Source organism: Callithrix jacchus, chromosome 15, assembly GCF_049354715.1.
Source record: "Callithrix jacchus isolate 240 chromosome 15, calJac240_pri, whole genome shotgun sequence".
Classification (NCBI taxonomy): domain Eukaryota; kingdom Metazoa; phylum Chordata; class Mammalia; order Primates; family Cebidae; genus Callithrix; species Callithrix jacchus.
The window spans coordinates 53,369,324-53,389,097 of record NC_133516.1 but is presented as its reverse complement, the minus strand read 5'-3'; the positions used below and the strand labels follow the sequence as shown (position 1 = coordinate 53,389,097).

The window sequence follows — 19,774 nt, the reverse complement described above, 5'->3', positions numbered from 1 at the left end:
CTTCCGGATTTGTTAAGATTTGCTGTGCATTCACTATGCACTCAGCCCTGGGCTACAGTGCACGTATTCTCTCATTCCATCTACTCACCAGCCCTGTGAGATGTGTCCAGTTATTGGAGACTTGGAAAGGTTCAGAAACTTGCCCAGGATGGCACATTGGCTAAGCATGGTGCTAGTGCAGAGATTTTCCACCACGTATGTCTAAGGCTCAAGACTCTGCCGGTAACCAAGACCTTACCGTGGCTAGCTCTGAGGTAATTCAACCAACCTTTTTGTGACTCATTTTCCACCTGTGGAAAATGAGGATGTTAGACTCCATGACTTCTAGCAATCTTTGACAATGGTAGATGTCCTGATTTGTTTCTTTTATGTCTGGCCCTTTTTAAAGCTTTCCTTTTAAAATGGAGACAGTTCCAGGGTAGGTGGCAATTGGAAATCCAATCTCAAAAAGGATTCCAAATCTCAATGTATAGCATAAACAACTATATGGTGAGCTTCTAAAAATGCCCATTTCCAGGACCCTCACCAACACTGCTTTAGCAGGTTTAAAATGGGCTCCTGGATCCCTGATTTTTAGAAATTAATCAATTCTTCCTTTCTGGAGCCCTAATACTAATGACCCCCTCCATCCAGGCGATTCTGAGGCTGTATCTGAAGGCCACACTGAAGAAGAAGGCCATTGTAGCCCTTCTGGGGAATTCATCTAATCCATTGGTTCTCTCAAGGAAGGGATGCTGGTTACTTGGAAGGACAGTGTTTGGGGTGACTTAGAGTTCTCAGACCTGTCACACAAGCCGAGCTGACTGTGCACTGCTGTCTTCAGACTCACCCAGATCAGGGGTTCCCAATCTTCACTGCACATTAGGATCAGTCGAGAAGCTTCTAAAAGTCCTGATGCCCAGATCATACTCCGGGTCAACTAAATCACAGTGTCTGGGCCTGGGAGCTGACCTTTGGTGAAGATCTCCAGCTGATTCCAATGCACAGCAGTTGATGAACCAGTCCTGTGCATTGTAGATTCCATCTCATTGCTGCTGCACTTTCCCTTGCAGGGCTCTTTGGCTATCCAAGCCTCAATTGCCAACATCTTAGCTCTCTAGGAAGACCCAGTTGCAACCAACTCTTTGCTATATTGTCTTGAAACGCCCCCTCTCCAATGTGGTTCCTCACTCTGCTCTTTCTGCTTCCTCTAAGGTATTCATCTTATGACCTTGTTTATACTGACTACATATCTTCAGCCAGTTAGACTGCAAGTTCCTTGAAAGTATGAACTCTAATATATGTGGTTCTGGACTGCTTTCAGCAGAAAGAGTAGGCAAGGGTGGACACAGATGAGATGAGACAAAGATCAACTCTTTTCGTTGGCTTTCTTTGGGACAGATCAGCTGATGGAGAGTAATAATTATGGTTGCTGGAGGTAACCTAGGTGTGAATTCCTTAAGTGAAATATCCCAGCAAAATTTTTAGGGTTTTTATTTTTTGAGAAGGAGTCTTGCTCTGTCAGGATGGAGTGCAGTGGCATGATCTCAGCTTACTACAACCTCTGCCTCCCAGGTTCAAGCAATTCTCCTACCTCAGCCTCTGGAGTAGCTGGGATTACAGGCATGTGCCACCATGCCCAGCTAATTTTTGTACTTTTAGTAGAGACGGGGTTTTACTATGTTGGCTAGGATGGTCTTGATCTCTTGACCTCGTGATCCACTCACCTCAGCCTCCCAAAGTGCTGGGATTACAGGCATGAGCCACTGCACCCAGCCTGCAGTTTTTTTTAATTTAAAAAAATGTATTTTATTTTTATTTTTGAGACAAGGTCTTGCTTTGTCACTCAGGCTGGAGAGCAGTAGTGCAATCATGGCTCACAGCAGCCTCGACCTCCCAGGCTCCAGCCATCCTCCTGCCTCAGCCTTCCTATTAGTTGAGACTATAGGTGTGCACCATCGCTCTCAGCTAATTTTTCATTTTTTGGGAGAGATGAGGTCTCACTATGTTGCCAGGGCTGGTCTCAAACTCCTGGACTCAAGGGTTCCTCCCACCTTGGCCTCCCCAAGTGCTGGAATAACAGGCATGAACTACTACATCTAAGCTTGAACTCACTCTTCTCGGGGAGAAATAAAGAATCTTTCTAAATAACAGCACCCTCTAAATAGTGATGTTTTGACCTTTCGGTATTGTGAAAGTATGTGTCTTTGCTGCCATGACTCAGAATGTGGGCCACCCTTCCTCCCCAGGATGTTTAGGGGCATTGGGGGGATTTACTCACGCTTGGGAAGGAATTTAAGAGGAAGTCAGAGTACCATCTAAGTTTCTCTTCTCTTCTGATTGTTTTCACACTGTTCACTTGAAAAACAAACCCTATCCTCCTAAACTGACATGGGACTTAGTTTCTGCAAAGAGAAGAGTGACAAATATACAAATGCACAGTGGCCTTGACAGATGCTGCAGCTCTGTTTTGATTTGCCTATCTAGAATTTTAAAACTGAGGAAGATTTTGATTTCTTGCCTCCCTTGAAAACTCCAAAGCTCTTCCTGGCCTGTGCTTGCTTTCCTGGTAACAGCAAATAGCACCTGCCACTTTTAGCTGAGGCCTGTGGGCTCAAATTTTCTGCAGCCTCTATGCCTATGACTCCTTCCTTCCAAAATTACCTGATTGAGTGCTATAGGCTGTGGCAGCAGCAGCACTGTTAAAAACTATTAAAATGCAGATTGCTGGGCCCTACCCATCTTTCAGAAGGAAGAGGTGTCATTTGTTGATGTATACAGACATATACACTTATATGTGTGTGTACACACACACATTTTATATATATATATATATATATATTAGTATGGATTCATATATTCATTCTGTGGATTATAATCCAGTACTATTGTTACTTCTTTTCTTGATCAGAATGTTTCAACTTTGGGCAGTTGGGAGCTCTCTGGGATTGGCTCCTATGCTCTTTGAGTTAAGTCTCCACACAGCTCCCCCACTCCCTGTTTTGGGTTTTTATAGCACTTTTTGCCACCACAAGATGCTCCAGGCTTATTCTGTATTTTCCCAACCCCACTCCTGGAATCAACTAGTTCTTCGAGGATCCCTGATTTATTTTATTGGAGAAAGGTATTTAGAAACCAAGATCTGGGTGGTAGGTGTGCTCACTGCTATTGGATTTGTCATTGTTTCTAGTGTTTCTGAGTGGACAGAGCTATGGAAGAATATATGTGTGTATACTTATATATACAAATTTACACATATATACACATGTAGATTTATGTCTATATCTACTTATCGTGTGTGTGTGTGTGTGTGTGTGTGTGTATACCCTTTTTAAGAACTGACTACATGAATACCTTCAACTCCAGTCCAAGGCCAAAGGAGTCATACTAGCCTTGGGAAAGTCATATTTTTAATCTTTGTATAGTTTCAAAATTTTACAAAAAGCTCATGGACATCTTGGGGAAATAAGAAAGCTTCTTTTGATAGCTATTTTATAGCTATTACTTTAAAAAACTCAACAAATCCCAAGCTAATGGCTAAGATGTCTCATCAGTGTACTACCATGCTTAGTATCCTTCAGTCCCTCCTGAAATCTCCTAGAGTTTGGAACACACAGCCTTACTGTTCCTGAAGGTGGGTAGACCTGCTTGTTTCCCTTCTCATACAAACTCAGTCTGTCTCCAGCTCTACTGCACAATGCCTATTGTAATGCTCAGCTGGCACTTGTGCATTCTAAATGTAGGCCAAGACACTTTGCAGAGATTACAATCAGAACTTTGCTTTACATGTGAAATCTTATTTTGAATGCAGGTACACAATTACTCACTCAGAGCCTTAATTACACTACCTTAGGATAGTATTAAAACAATGGTTTTAATTACTTTTTGCAGGGGGTTACAAAAGAAACCTGCTGTTTTGTTAGGTGGGTGACCTGCCTTCACTACAGTCTTCCTAAGAACTTCATAGATACAAATTAACCTTCAGCTATGAGGTTTATCTGTGGGTCCTTCATGTTTATTCAGAAAGGAAGCATATTGAATGGGGTCTCCTTCTTCCTCTCACTATGTTTAATGTAAATCCAGTAATGCTTGATGAACTGTTTAGAGAACTGGAAAGAGAATCCAACCAGGATAGCTCATAGGCTGTTGGAGGTGTGGCCCCTCAGTGGTTTGGAAAACACTCTGGGTTTTAAACAGCAGCACCTATAATTATGGAGGCGTCATCCCTTCCATAAAAAAGAAAACAAAGCAAAGAAAGCAAAGCCCTTCTACTAACAAGGTGTGTGTAGTCATAGCATGTGTTCAGCCTTCTCAAAACCTGTCTGGCATTTGTTTCTGGCCTGGTGGAGAATATCTTCCATCTTTCTCTGAGCTCTCATAAAACAATACAAAGGTAAACAATTGGAGGGCAATTAGTAATCTCTTTGGGGTAGCAGGAGAGAGAAGTCACCCTGCTATTAATGTCAAAGGAATTAATCATGGTTTACATAGGTGATTTAGTGGCTTAACTTTGCGCATGGTTGAAAAACAAAGAACCAACAAAGTTTATAAAAGATGCCAGTTTGGGGAATCATGTATGGCAGATAGCTTATAGGACTACCTGTCGAGTAGTTTAAGGCTACCAAGATTATTGAGGTGCAGCCTACTGTAGAAGGGGCTGTATGTATTAAAGATCACTTTTGTCCAACGCGAATGTGTGTGAGACTTGGCTGGGTGATTTTTTTTTTTTTTTTTTTTTTTTGAAATGGAGCTTTGCTCTTGTTGCCCAGGCTGGAGTGCAATGGCTTGATCTTGGCTCACCCCAACCTCTGCCTCCCAGGTTCAAGCAATTCTCCTGCTTCAGCCTCCCGAGTAGCTGGGATTACAGGCATGCACCACCACGCTCAGCTAATTTTGTATTTTTAGTAAAGGTGTGGTTTCTCCATATTGGTCATGCTGGTCTCAAACTCCCGACCTCAGGTGATCCACCTGCCTTGGCCTCCTAGTGCTGGGATTACAGGCGTGAGCCACCATGCCCAGCCTTGATTTTTTTTTTTAATACAGATTTTGATTCACTAGGTCTGAAGTAGAGCCTGAGATTCTGCATTTTTGACATAACCTGGAGGCAGTGCTCTGCAGGTCAGCATATCTCATTTTGCATAGCAAGGCTGTAGATTGTTCTAGCACCTGTAGCAGATGGGGTTGAGCCACTCATACTCCTTTTACATGTCTCCAAGGTACCAACATTGCACTGTGAATGCTCAGGGTATTAGAACAGTTTTTTGGATTGAAGATACTTGGCCAAATGCTTTATTGTACATTGTAGTTTATGAGGATTACAGTCCACTGGGACCCATGTTCATAAAGTACAGGTATGTCCAACCTCTTTTCACAAGCACCAATTTAGAAAAACATAAAAATATTTGCAGGCCATATTTATTTATGTTTATATAACTGCATACTTAAAAAAAGCAGCAAGTGCAGTCTTGGTAACTAAGGTCCCACTCTCCAGTTAGAAAAACAGAAAAAGCACTATTGTCTCTAGATTTAATTCTGAGCTTCTTAAGTTTTGTTGTGGGGGAAAACACTTTTAAAGCTGGGGTCATTCCCACTCAATGGTCAAATGTGGTTTTGTCTCAGAGTGCCTGTTAATATTGTATACTTTAAAATAAGAGACCCCCTGCTGATTTCCCGTGTGGACATATAGGAACATGAGGACACAGAGGATGGGCTCCTCTTACCACTTACTGTGAAGCACATGATTTTCATTAGCCATTTTTATCTTCTTGGAAGGAAACTGAGTTTAAGCTTTCATTTAGAGAATGGTCTGCCCACGCTTACTAACCTCCCCTCTCTGAATCCATTTTTCTCTTCTCAACCCTCCCTCCTTTCTTTGCTGTGTTGACCTCCACCTGGATGTCTGCCACATCTATGGAGAGTAGGGGGGTGAGTAGGGAGTTGAAGTTGGTCTTGACCCTCTGTGGCCTCAGTTTCTCCCAGATCTGTAAAGGGATCCATAGATGGGCTGTTTCTGAGAAGCTAGACAAACCACATAGTCTGAGGACTGGTTGCTTTGTGAAATGGAAAGAGTGAGATGGAAACCCACAAAGTCACGACAGCTGGATTCTAACCCTTGTCCAACCATTTTTATGTTGCCTTGGAGGGCAACTGAAATCCTTGGACCTTAGCTTCCTCATCTGTAATGTGATATTCTTAGTTATGCTCATGTTTTTTTAAACTGTAGGAACCTTGGCACTGGGAATGGCATTAGATAACTCTGAATCACATATTGAGAACTGTATTCCTTTCTGATCACTTCAAATCCTTCTGGTTGTTTAAAAACACACACACAGAAAAGAGAAAAGAAAAATTTCCATTGATACTTTTGTCCTTAACCCTTCTTAACATTTGCCACTCTCCCTTTTTTATTAAAAAAATTTTTTTTTAATTTTTGTTTTGACCCTCCAAGAGAAGTCAGTGACTTTGTTTTGACTGTGCTTGTTTTTAATTTCTCATGTGTGATACTGATTTCCCATTTAAGGCAGCAAGAGAAAAAAAATTAAAATAGGTTGATTTAAATGAAAATATTTACTACAATTACCATAATAAGTGCCCTCCAATGAGCATAGTATACTAATTATTCAGGAATTGTTATGTTATATAGATATGGCAAAAATCAAGACACTGGTAATTGTAGTTAAAGAACAGTAAATTAAGTGGTTTTAGTTTTTGTTCAATTTAAAACTTACAAGAGCATTCAGGTTCATCATCAGATGGTAAATGTGCACTCCGGTTTCTGTTCCCAAAATGTGCATATATTTAGTGGCATGGTATTTAGTGAATGACGCCCATGTTTGATGTATATAGTTAACAGTAATGTGGCAGGTCACTAACATATTCTGGTATCTTTGGGAAAAGTTTGGCTGCAGTTAACTATAATTTGCTAGTTTTGCATTTACATTGTTTTTTTTTTTTTCTCCTGTTACTTAAAATATAACAAAATGGGGACAAGCACCTTTGCCTTGGTGTAATTAAAAATAAAATTATGTCAGGAACATCTGTTTTCAAAAGGGATTTCTATTTGTTTTATCACCAAAAGGTGGCGTCCTACCCCCATGCCCTTTGTTTAAAAACCCTTGCTTTAATTTAACAAAAAGAAACTTCTAGTTGATTACTGATAAAGAAATTAAAATCTGCTCCCCACGAATGTAACGTGACAGTGTTGAAAATGAACAATATGTTAAACCGCAGTTAAATTTCCTTCTAATGTAAACCAAATGGACATCAAGTTCTTTAATAAGGCAGCACATTAAACAGTATCATATACAAAACTGAGTACAATATATCATGGAATTTACAACCAGGATTTCCTTTTGTCTGCAAAACTTGTTGCTAACCTGACTTTGGCCCCTCCTTGCAAGAGAAGGTAGAATTTAAGGCAGTTAAAATGCAGAATAAGATTAGCGACAATGTAAAGATCTTTTTAGTATGGCAATGATAATAATTTTTAATAAACACACTGCTTAATCTGAAAAACAAGATCAGAGGATGAATTGTTCTTTACAGACTATGAACAGATCTGTCCACATTTAAGTAACTTGTTATTCCCCTGAGTTATAATTCTGCAATCAGTCATATACCATAAACATGTTATATTTGGCATAAAATACTTTAGAAATTAAACGCCATTTTTAATAGGTTGACTACTACAGACCCAGTAGACTGGTTACTTTGTAGATTCCCATTTAGTTTCATGTGAATTCAGCATATGGAATTTCCAGTGATGTCAAAGGTTGTTGGCACTATTAACTGAGTTGACACAAAGCTTTTAGATCAGTGCCTAGGTCACAGTAAGCATTTAATAAATGTTAGATGTCATCACTGACAGCTGTAGACTGCGAGCTCCTCAAGGGCAGGAATTTATTTTTTTATTCCCTCTGTGCCCACTCTGTGGTCTAGAACACAAGAGGTATGTCATTAATGTCTTTATGTCTTAACAAACAAGACACTGAACCCTAGTCTCTAGGAAGCTAGGACATTCTACACAAGCTAAAATGCCTTTTATTTGTCTAGATTTTAGTCTCAAAGATTCAGTGGAAAGTCTTGTCTGGATAGCATGGAACTTTGTGCAGCATGCATGCAACGTGAATTCTCCCAGGCTGGAATTACCTTAACAGCCTCCCTTTCTCTGGCTGTATTCTGTAGCATCAGCGAATGGCTTTGTTATTTTTTTCAAAACTTGTGAAAATAGATACAGTTTTAAAGTGATAGTCTTATGCTACCCTTGAAATTGAGATTTAAATTCTTCCGTAAATGAATGTTTAACAGTATTTGTAAAGGGGCATTATCCAAAAGAATTTATAATCACCTTTTCAGGATATTATCTACAACTGTGCTGGTCTCAAGACCAAAGGGACAGTAAGCCTCTCCCCTCCCCGCAACAGGAAGTACTTTGTAGGAATCCACAGGGCTGACTTTTAATATATTCTCATGAAGAATTGGCCTGGTGTACACCATCCAGCCAGTAGCTGGAAATACTGGTTTGGGAGTCTGGCCTCTTCTGAGGTGATGGGTCTGAAAAAATTTATTTCTATTAGCAACAAAAAGGCATAGAGGTCTTACAGCTTTCCAAATCACGTTTTGGAAACAAATACTCCGCTTCCTTCTCTATTTGTATTGATAAAAGAGAAAGCAATACTAGTGTCTTTTGTTTTATGTATATATATTTCAAAACATTTCAGTCAGGATCCTAATTTATTCCTTCGAATTTCTAAATTCAAACTTCAAAACCGCAAAAAGAAAAAAAATCTCACCTTTTCAAAGAATTGGACAAAGCTTTTTGCACGTGACTGATCACTGGGAGAGCAGGTAATTTGTGTTAAACAACGGACTGACATGCTAGCCCCCAGGCGTTTTCCTAAGAGGAGCCATGGCAAGAACACGGTTCCTGATGCAGCCACTTTCCCACAAAGTGGACTCCACTGCACATTCCTGCAGTGACTGACGAGGAAGGGGCAGAAGCTCGTCCCACATTCACACTCTCCTGATTCCGAGAAACAGGGGAGCAAACCCCTCGCTGGCTGGCGGGGTTTCTGTTTCCTTGCAAACAGAGGTTTGTCCTTCTGCTGAACTTTCACCTCCCGAACTCGCCTTCTTTCATTGGACAAAGTGCAGAAAGAAAGAGGAGAGACCGAGGGAGGACGGGAGAGAAGGAGAAAGGGGGTTGAAAACACTACCTCCCACCTCCCTCTCCTTCAACTGTCACTGATGGCAAAACACTTTCACTTTTAACTGGAGGAAACTCACATCCTAGCCTGTCCTCTCCCCTCCCTTTCATATTTTTAGCTCAGAATCCAACCAAATAGCCATCGCATTCCCATCTTCGTCCCTAGTTGTTAACACTCTCCCTTCTCGTTCTTTCCGCTGTCTGAATGGGCCCCCTTTTCCCATCTCCTGAGGAATCCCCCCCACACCCCCAAGCCCCTTATTTTCCAGGTCTTTCCTGCCAGATCCCTCTGTTGCCAGGGACTGCTCAGGCGTTCCCTTCCTCTCTCTGGTCCGCGGGGCTCTGCCTCCCTCTCCTCCTCCCAATCCAGCCTGGACGCCCCTCTCTTCCCCCTCCCTGGATCCCTCCCCCCAGTCCCCCCGCCCCATTCTTTGGCAATTGCGATTTTTTTTTTTTTTTCTGGGAGCCCGGTTGTTTACCCAGCAGGTGGATGTGACGTCAGGGACGCACAACAGCAAAAAATAACAACATCTCCCTCCGCGACGTGTTGGCCTCTCTCGCGCGCCTTATTTATTTATTTGTTCCGGGATGTCGCGGGGGGAGGGGGTGGGCGCCAGCGCCCCGGCCAACGGCAAAGAGGGGACCGCTCGCGCTCGGGGGGGCCGCTGGGGTGTTTGGCGGGGTGCGTGAGGCGGAGGGGGGATCCCAGCGGGAGGCCGGGGGTCGGGCCGAGGGGCGCCCCCGGCCGGTGCTACCCGCGCCGCTGCCACCGCCGCCGCCGCCGCCACCGGCGCTGGCTGGGCTCCGGGAAGCTAGTCCGGAGCGGAGGAATCTATTGTTATTTATTGTGTGGCGGTTGCACGCTGTACTCGCGGCGGCCCGGCCCTCGCCCGGGAGTGCGTGTGTGCGCGCGTGTGTGCGCGAGTGAGTGTGTGCCCGGGGTGCGCGCGCGGGCGGGAGTGGGCGCGCGCGGGGAAAGGCCCGAAAACACCTTAGTTTGCACCGAGAGACCATTTGCAGCGGGTGAGTTTGTATTTTTCCATTTCTGCTCCACTTTTTCCCAAGCCGCCTCCTGTCTTGTTTCCGCCACTTTAAACAACAACAACAACCAGCACAAAAAAAAAGAAAGAAAGAAAAAGAAAAAAATGGAAAAAAAAAAACTACTTTCCACCTCCAGGCTCCACGTGCATCTCCCCCCAGTCCTCCCCTCTCTTCCTCTCCCCCCAGGGTCGGGGCCCAGCTCTGGGTTGGGTGGGGGCCGCGGGCCGGCGCGCGGGTGGAGGGAGCTCCGGCGGCGCCCGCACCCTTTGGGTTTATTTGCATAAGTCAAATGGGGGCGGGGGCGACTGCGAGGAGGCGAGATCGCCTCCCCCTAGGCCCCTTCACGCCTCTTTCAGCGCTCTCCACGATCGCCTGGGGGAGAGAAATCAATAAGCCCAGGCCGCACGGCGCAACTTTCGATGCCCGGCGTTGGCGTCCGGTGGCCGCCCAGGAGTGGGGCCGGTGAGGGGTCCCGGGTCCTGGCCGCGGCGGGAGGGGGCCCATGCCCGGCGTCTCCTAGGCCCAAAGTTTAGACTTGGAGCAAACTTTTCCCCTTTCTTCTCCGCTGGTGTGTGCCCCCTCGGTGCCCTTGAGTTGCCCCGCGGGCCCCAGCAGACTGACTGTGGCGTCTGGCCCTGGGCCCCGCACTGGGAAACTTCCCCGCTGCCACGCGCGCATTGCCCTGAGAGTCAGTGGCGAGGAAGCTCTCCCGCCACCGCCTCGGAGCCCGGAAAATTCAAACACGCACCTGCGCACCCCCAGCCAGACACGCACCCCCACTCGCGCTCGGTCCCCGGTTTCCCGAGACGCGTCCGCAACAGCCATGGCCAGATCCACGGGTGGGTGCGGGAGCCGGATGCGCTGCGAGTAGTCGCCGCACCGGATTCCTCTCCTTCCATCACACACATTTTCTGATTTTATCCCCCTCTGAAGATTGGGTAACGGGGCATTTCCCAAGCTCCGATCTGTCCTGCGACGCGTGCCTGTAGCCTGGTCCCTCCAGCCCAGTCCTGGCGGCCGATGGCTCTCCGTCCCTCGCTTGCGCTTTGCCTTCCTCCCGAGCTCCCCTCGCTCTATTCCTGTCCCGCGGAGACGATTCCCCGGAGCCTGCGAGCCGAGGCGGCGTGCGCTTCGGTTGGGGACCACAGCGGTGGTGGTGGCGCCGGGTGCCGAGGAGTTTGCCAGTTGCGGCGGGGTCGCGGTCATTTGCTGCCTCCGCCTCCCCTCGCCCCCGCCTCCCGCCTCCCTCCTATTCAGACAACGTCGCGCTCGGAAACTTAAGATTCCTTCTCTTTTTTGGCCCTGGACGAGCCCCCCTCCCCACCTGTTGTGAGCTCCGCCTTGGTCCCGGGAGACTGGCAGTGACACACGCGGGCGCCGGGGAGCTCCGTGCCCAGAAACAAAGTCGCATGCCCCCTCCCAAGTGTTTGCTTCTAAATCTCTGCCTGCAGCCCCCACCATTCCCGCGCAGCTCCCGCCCCCTGTGAGAATAAGGACTAAATAAACAGTTGTAACTCCAAACCTTGCGCCCGCGATTGTATCCCCATCCCACCCCCTTCCCCCTATTCCTCCCCCCTCCTTTTTGTTGTTGCAACTTTGTGAGATCCTGGGGAAGGTGCTGAGACTTTGGCTCGGGCCGATTTCCCGGTCTCGAGATCCTTGCAGGGATTCCCTGAGCCGCATCCTCTCTTCCCTCCACGCGCACTCGCGGGTCCTCGGAGCCCGCTGCCCTCTCTGTCCTGGCCCCTCGGCCTACTCACCCGTCCCGTCCCCTTCAGTTGCCCCCAGCCTGCACGGGGAAGACTTGCTGAGGGTCGTCCCGGTTTCTTGTCGACCGCAGAACCCGAAAGTTTGCAAGAGGAAGAGAGCGCGCGGCGAACGAGCGGGCCGGGGGCAGCGGCAAGCGGCTCCGGGGACCATGGTGCTGCCGGCGCCTCCTCCGCGGGCGTGAAGGCGGCGCTCCCACTCTCTCCCCGGACTCCGCGGGTAAGTCGAGGCGGCCGCGGGCGTGGGGGCCAGGGACACCGGAGAGCCCAGGGCAGCGCCGTGGGTTCTCCGTCCCCAAACAGCCAGCCGGGGCAGCGCGAGCCTAGCGATAAGGCACCGGGAGCGAGGACTGTGCCCATCCTCAGGCCGGTAGGTGCTTCGAAATACGGGACTTCCCCCTCCCCTTTTTTTCTTTCTTTCCTAAATCCGAAAATCTAGAGATCAAAGTTTAGCGTGGAGTGTAAAGTGCTCCGATAAAATATGGTGACATCCTCGCCCCTCTTCTCACCCCACTCCCCTCTTATAACTATTAATTATTTCCAAGTCATTGTGTCCAAATACCCTTGCTGGGCTGATTACAAAGTGTATTGATTTAGTCTGGGTTCATCCTATGCTTCTGTCTTAATTCATTTTCTTTTTGCTCGACCAAAAGACCCAAAATGAAACTTACTTCTTCCTCTTCCCTACGTCCCCACCCCCCAAGCCCTCATCTGTAAGACTTGGGCAGAATAATGAAATTAATATAAACATTTCATCTGGTTGCATTTGACCTTCTCCAGTCCACTTCTGAGGGGCTGGGATTGCGCTCATGTCTGCTCACAGGTATTTTCCAAGTTAGCATTTTCTTTTTGTTACTGCTCTTTAAACAGGAATGCCGGAGGAGCATTCTGGATTCCCTTTGAAAGGCGTCTGTACATTCAAATCGACTACACTTCACCACTGGTCGTACGTAGACTTGAGGGTTTAGGACTTGGACAATAGCTGAGTTGAGAAGACCTCAAGGATATTTAAAGAAATTTTACTACTACTGAAAATATATTGAAGAATCGCTGCAAAATTTTTCCACTCTATCCCCTTTCCCCCACCCCCGTTTTACCACAGCGAGAATCAATTTGGAGGGAGATGTGTAAACTAGAATTTGAAAAGAAATAGTAAGACTTCAGGTGATTTCTACCCAGGGATAGCCTACATAATTGAGACAGAGGAGTTCCTGCTATTTTTCTGTTCCAGAGTGAAATGTATCAAATCTTTTTTAGAATTCCACTGGAGTTTTGATTCTCAAAGTGGAAATACCCATCCTTTTGGGTCCAGGAAAAGAAAACTGGGCTCACAGTTTCAGAAATTTGAAATTTTTTTTTCCCACTCTGTCTATTTGAAACGTCTCACAATTAAAGAGCAAGAAAAATATAAAAAAGGAACTCAACTAGTTACCATTCAAAAGGTGTCAGCTAAAATCTCACAGCAGAGAGGGAGAAAAAAAGGTTGAACATCTTGCCACTGGCTGCATCCCCCACCCCCCTTAGACTTTGGATTAGTCATTGTATGAGAGAGAGGGAAAAAAAAATCATTTTTTTTTTTTTGGAAAAGTAAAGTAAACAGCCTCCAACTGCTGAACCTTGACAACCCAAATTAAGGAAGCAGGAGAGATCAAACAGAACTGCTGCTGGGTGGTTGTCAGGAGCTGCTACACGGAGAACCCTGGACTATTCGATCAAGCAGCAAGGCTGTATGTTCACTTATGCAGAAATGGACCATTGCAAATGCTAATCTTTGTTGTGCAAGCGAAGGCTCACTTGGAAGGAAATACTCAGCCCCTCTCTGGGCAGCATTTGAGTTCCTTATGGATGCCGAGTCCCTAAACAAGTTATTTTTTTTTTTAATGCATCCGTCTTTATGAGGAGAATGCCACCCAAAAATGTATTAAAGGAATATTAAGTCGTCCAGAGGCTGTCTTGCTACCAAGAACTGTGCAGTGGAATTCTTTTTACCAACATTAGACTCCTACACTAGAGTTAGATAACGTTTTCTCACATTGAGTTTAGAAGATCTGCCTTGTCAGGAAAGCCAAGGTTTTGTATGTGAAGGTTTAAATCTGATGTAAAGCTCAAAAAAAAAAAAAAAAAAAAAAAAAAATCCCTGGTGATGAAGTTTTGTGTCAGCCCACTCTTGGAATTTAAAAAGGCGAGAGAGAGCACTCTCCAGATTAGACATAACCTCTTTTTTTAGATTGACATTCAACATGACCACGTTGCTACTTTTATTCAAGTTCTCTGTAACTTGTCCTTGCTTGTTGTCTAGGAAAATTTAACTGCTTTACATTTTTAAAGGGAGTAGTAACAGCAATTACTGTAGCATTTTGTTTTCACAGGTTTATCAAAGTATAATGAAAGAAACATCAACTATTCAAATTAACTGTCTCAAAGAAGGGGTTTATATTGCTGGAGATGTCTGTAAGATGTTGTGTTTATGTTTAAATCCTGGAGTATAAACTGTAACACTCTTTTTTTTTTTTTCCCCTGGCTAAACTATCCGCAAATTAAATGTCATTTTAAATTAAGTAGAACAAAGTAGGAAGTAGGATAAGTAAACACACACAGAAGAATAAAAATACTTGTTATTTAAGGATGGATGATATTTTTAATTAACAAGTGTCGGTCACATAGTAAGCAGTTTATATATTTTTTATAAGCCAGAGTTTCATAACCATGGTACACAACATGTTTCAAAGTCTAGTTTTTACTGGATATACCTTTACTGTATAATTAAGCAATGTGAGTTTAACATACACATGGATGCTATCAGGCAGTTTTCTGCAGTATGTAATGTTCTGAAAAAGCTATAAATATTTTCTAGTTAAATCATTTGTACGGACAATAGCAACAGTTAACTGAGTTAGTATTGAGCCTAGGCATGGTTTGCTGTTACTGAGTTTTTCTTTGCCTTTTGAAAGACTATACCCCTGGCCTTGTAAATTTGCATCTTAGGTTCTGTCGGAGGGTATGTCTGTTTTCAGCAGTTGTTTAAATTAACAGAAGAATTGTGATATTTTTCAAATATATTTATATCACAGCAAGTCCAATGCCAAAATTAAGAAAGAGAAGGAATATAGCAGATGTGACAACTTCTTTTGAACCCAGCTTCCTCTTTGCAGCCAATCTTATTGTGCATATTTATTTGGTTTTCATGTTTTACTTATGACTCAAACTCAATTTTGAAACGCTATCTTCTAAGATTCCGCATCTCAAAAGGTATGTATATTTAGACAAGGTTAGGTGTTATGGAACCTATCACATTTCAGTAGGAATGCCAGGAATATTTAAAGGGTATAGCAAGAATTTTGTCCTTTAAAAATAATTTTAGATAGACATTAATAAAACTTAAGTAGATTTCAGGCTGTCAGAAAATAGTATAAATTTTGTTTATGATTCAGTTACTTTAAGGTACTTACGTTAAAGAAACTCATTTAACCCCTGACTGAAGAGCATTAAGTGGGGAGGAGAACCCTCCAAAGAGCTCCCACTGCCCTTTGCTCTCCAATAATCTTAAATTACTACAATTTAATTGCAACTTCAAGGCATTCAGTTGAGCTGTTTCTCCAGGACTGAGAAAGGGTTTCCAGAGCATGGTTAGATTTACACAGGTGGTATATTTGTTTGTGTTTTTTATTTATTTATTTATTTTTTTTTTGCTAAGGGCTTTTCCTTTCCTCCTTATCCTGTTAGATGTCACACTTCTTTTCTAGATTTCAGTCATAGTAAATGCCATTTTTGCTATACCAGCAATATTGGCCTTTTTTTCCTTTTTAAATGTGTTTTTTGAATCTAGAGTATATAAAGCTGTCAAGCAGGTAGAGGTTTGTTTTCTAAAGAAAATAACCTCAAGAAAGGCATCTGCTGAATAGACAGGTGAACTTTATACCTGAGCCAACATACACTTTTACTGTTTGCAGGGGATTTTTGTTTTTTAAGTTGATGGTAGTTAGTCCCACCAGGTGATCAAACATTAAGTTTGTGAGACAAGCCAGCAAGCCAAGTACGTTTGCACTTGGGCCCATGCGTTTTCTGAATGATCTTTCTTGTGATTTGTTACTCTACTCTGCAGGCCACTTTGCTATATAATATGCTATACACGGAAGCATCTATATCCTAAACTGATTTTTCAACATAATTCTCTTCTACATTACTTGGATGAATTAAGGTTAAAGTCGCCAATAGCTGGAATACCAGCAGGCCATGAGATGAGACGAGTTCATGAAACAAGGGCAAACCTGGTGAAATTTGGGTTATATCTTCTGCATAATAGTGTTTTTCTTCCCCCCCCCCGGACGTTTGTAGTTTATTTCAGTGTGCATGTGACCATGTGCTTAATGGAAATTAAGCAGATTTGGCTTGTGTCGCCAACCTAAATATAAATGTCATAAGGAATGTTTGATTTCTAGAAGTGCTTTGGTTTTGCATCCCATGGATAATGTTCTTGCAATTAGGGCTGTGAGGCTGGTATTCTGCAAAGAGGAAGTACAGTGGGGGAAAGTGCATGGCGGCCGGGAAACACAATTAGACAGTGTTCTTTGTTTCTGTAATAAATTATTCTTATTAATTACAGTCAGTTTGTGCTAAGGCATTTTTCAAGCCTTGTTTAGAAGTCAGCTCCATTCACAAGAAGGTTGTGCCAGAAGCTATGTTCTTCGCACTGTTGTTTTACCCAGTCGTGAAATCTATTGACCAGATTGGCTTGTGGATGTCTCTGCAAGGCTTTTATTTCTTTTTGCAAGCCCCTGATGCCAGTTTTTTATACATTCCCTGCCTTGTACACAACAGGTGTTTGTTCGGTAGTTATTTTATGGGACTTAGAGTGAGAAAAAAATGTTTCCTACCTAGCCAGCCTCTGTGAGAACCAGCTGCCTAAAAGGCAGAAGCTAGTACCTGAACAGGTGTAAATGGATGTTTCCTTATGACCCTCCCCAAGCTGTTTTATTTAAAAAGGAGGGGAGGGGGGCTCAGTTTAGTGCCATGAAATTTACAATTCAGTTGTAATAATTTAAGATTATTGGGAGAGTGCAAAGGGCAATGGGAGCTTTTTAGTGATTTGGCCTTGGTGCCTAAAGCTGCTCAGTTGTAGGGTTAAATTAGCTCCTTCCATCTGAGTACTTAAAGTAACTAAATCATAAACAAAATTTATATTAGATTCTGACAACTAATAATCTATTTAAATTATATTAAAGTATCTGGGCAAAAATTTAATTAAAGACAGAAGTACTGTCAAGCCCTGTAAATATCTTGACAGGTCTGCTCAAACGGAACTGATATCACGAAATATTTACATATGTCTGCTGTGTTCAGGAACATCTCAGCAGTGCCTGTGCAAAGCTAATTGCACATTCCTTCCAAATCACATTTTTAATAAAATAGTGTTTTTTAAAGAAGGAACATGAATACATACACAATAGTGTTCCAGTGCTCTGTTTACTATTTACTGCTCTATACTCAGAATCATGTTGCGATGGCTGTATTTCCTCAGACTGCTGCTAATTCAGTTAAATAGCTGAAATGGGATTGTTGCATAGAAAGCTCATGTTATTCTGTTTGATTTCAGCAGTTTAAAGTTATCAGAGGCTAGGATGTTATAGGACAATTTACTGAGGGAAACATGGATCTGAATGTGGCATTACTGGGACCTGTTTATGTTCAACAGAAGAGATTTGCTTAGGATACGACAAAGATTTTCTCCTGAGTTTTATGTTTGGACATGTATTTATTACTCGTAATTCGGGTGGACATCCACATTTTGCCAGATGCTCTGATTTTAGCTAATTTTGTGATTCACTTTATTAGGACACTGTAGAATATTTCTTGCATCAGACTGAGTTTCCGAGGTGTCCTTTCCCCCTCCCAGCTGTGCAATTGAGTCATAATGCTCCAGGCTCCCTTCTTTTGAATTAGGGGTAATATTTTAACGTATATTCTTTGAGCCTAGGGATCTAATGATACAGGGTTTTGTTATTACTCACATGTTTAAAAGATGTTCTTGGTGCTCTTGGGACAGCGACTGCAGCCTTTGTGGGGGAGGGTGTGATGTGAGTTTTGCTCCAGTTTCTCCCACCCTGCTACTTATCTCCTGATCCGTGATGCCCAACCAGCAGCACTGGTGGCTTCCCCTCCTGGGGCTGAGCACGGAGATGGAGGTGGATGCGCATGTCTGAAGTTGAAGGAGGTTGCAGTTGGTCCTAATTCAGCCTGGTTCAAAGTGAGGTCCCCTGCTCACCTCTCTCTCTCTCTCTCTCTCTCTCTCTCTCTCCCCCCCCCCCAATGTGTGTGTGTGTGTAGGTTATTAAAATACAGATCTTTGAGTCAGAATTTTTGCTGACTGACATGGTAACGTACATTTATAACAAACTTCCCTTGATAATTCTGTTGCACAGTAGAGACCCATGAATCAAGTGACTTATTCTGCTATATTTCTGGAACCGAAATCTCTATCTTCACTTGGATTTTACTGATTATTTCTTTGATTTTGCCTTCAGACCCATCCTGTGTTATTTTTAATACATTTTGATTATGAAGGAAAAACTGTGGTTTTTAACCAAGCACAAGTATTGAAATCACAGCAGAGCTGTTGTTCCCAAAACAGACACAGTTGCACGACTCCTGGATGTGCCATATCTGGGGTCGGGCCAGTGTCTGCATTTTTAAAAAGCACTCCACATAGTTCTGATGCCCACCAAAGTGGGAAAACTGGAGCTGTCAATTATCAGAGTTGGAGGAAAGCCTGCAACCTCTTCTTAAAGGTTTAATCGAATTGGTTGGCCATTGTAAAACCTAAGATAGGAAAACGGGGCTCCTTTTTCAGAGTCATGCACAAAAAGAAACATTAGAGACTTAGAGAAACAGAGGCACAACAAGAGCCTCACAATTCTACAAAGTATCAGGAATAATCTGGAACATCACTAGTTTTCACCAAATGTCAATATCAGATAATTTCCTTCCGAATTTCGTCTCGTCTGCATCCATGTTTCCCAATGGGTGTTGTCATGCTGTAGCTACCAATTAGTGTCAGATGGCTCTCTAGAATTTTTTTTTCTGAGTATTCCATCTTAATTTTTAAAATCGTAACTGTTTGCTCTTTAGATTAACCCTGCTGGCAGAAGTATTTTCATTTTCCCAAGCATCTTGGGAAATTCTCTATTGTATGTGATGGGGCATGCACGAATATTGATGGAAATATCCTAGCCAACAATGCCATAGAAATAAAGAAACCAAAATCCTAAGAAGAAGGCATCCTACAAGATTATGAAATAAAGGAAGATAAAATGGGAAAGAGGCTTGTTTAAATATTCAGGGCTTCAACTAAAGATCTAAACACTAAGATCAAAAGAGTTATTTAAATAAAAGTTGTTCAGACATTTTTTTCATCTGTATTAATAATGTGCCTTTTGAAGTTACCCAGTAATAACGTGTCCAAAATGCCCACACCTAATTCTTAATTTCCACTTTGACTTTGGGTGTGGCTTCATTTTAACAGCTCCCCAAAACTTGGCAATTGTTTTCATGTTTATAACTTCACAGTTTGCTTTGTCTGTAGGTTTAGGTGGCATTGGGGATATTCCTCTGATAAAAACTTGTAAAATTTCTGTTGTGACCCCGATGCACTTAAAAAAACAGTCTCCCAGACCAAATTTTAAAAGTAGAGCGTCTCTACCACTGCATGAAGAATTTCTATAAAAGATGAAACATGGAGCTAATTGAAAGAACAGACGGCACAATGGTAGGGGACACATAGTTACCA

General features: G+C 43.4%; 2 protein-coding genes across 2 annotated transcripts in view; one reads left to right on the top strand and one right to left on the bottom strand.

Moving 5' to 3' along the window:
- Window positions 1–10,037: 10,037 nt before the first annotated feature.
- On the bottom strand, window positions 10,038–12,180 carry LOC118147771 (uncharacterized). The gene is made up of 2 exons (XM_035274650.3): window positions 10,974–12,180; window positions 10,038–10,273 (listed from the first exon to the last, which is right to left on the bottom strand). Exons 1-2 carry the CDS (start codon window positions 11,906–11,908, stop codon window positions 10,177–10,179), a joined length of 1,032 nt encoding a protein of 343 aa, XP_035130541.1. The 5' UTR covers window positions 11,909–12,180; the 3' UTR covers window positions 10,038–10,176.
- Window positions 12,062–19,774, top strand: part of FOXP1 (forkhead box P1) — a 635,694-nt gene continuing 627,981 nt past the window's right edge. The window contains exon 1 of the mRNA XM_054245862.2: window positions 12,062–12,211. The gene's annotated coding sequence lies outside the window, so the exon portion shown is untranslated. The remainder of the gene's footprint in view (window positions 12,212–19,774) is intronic.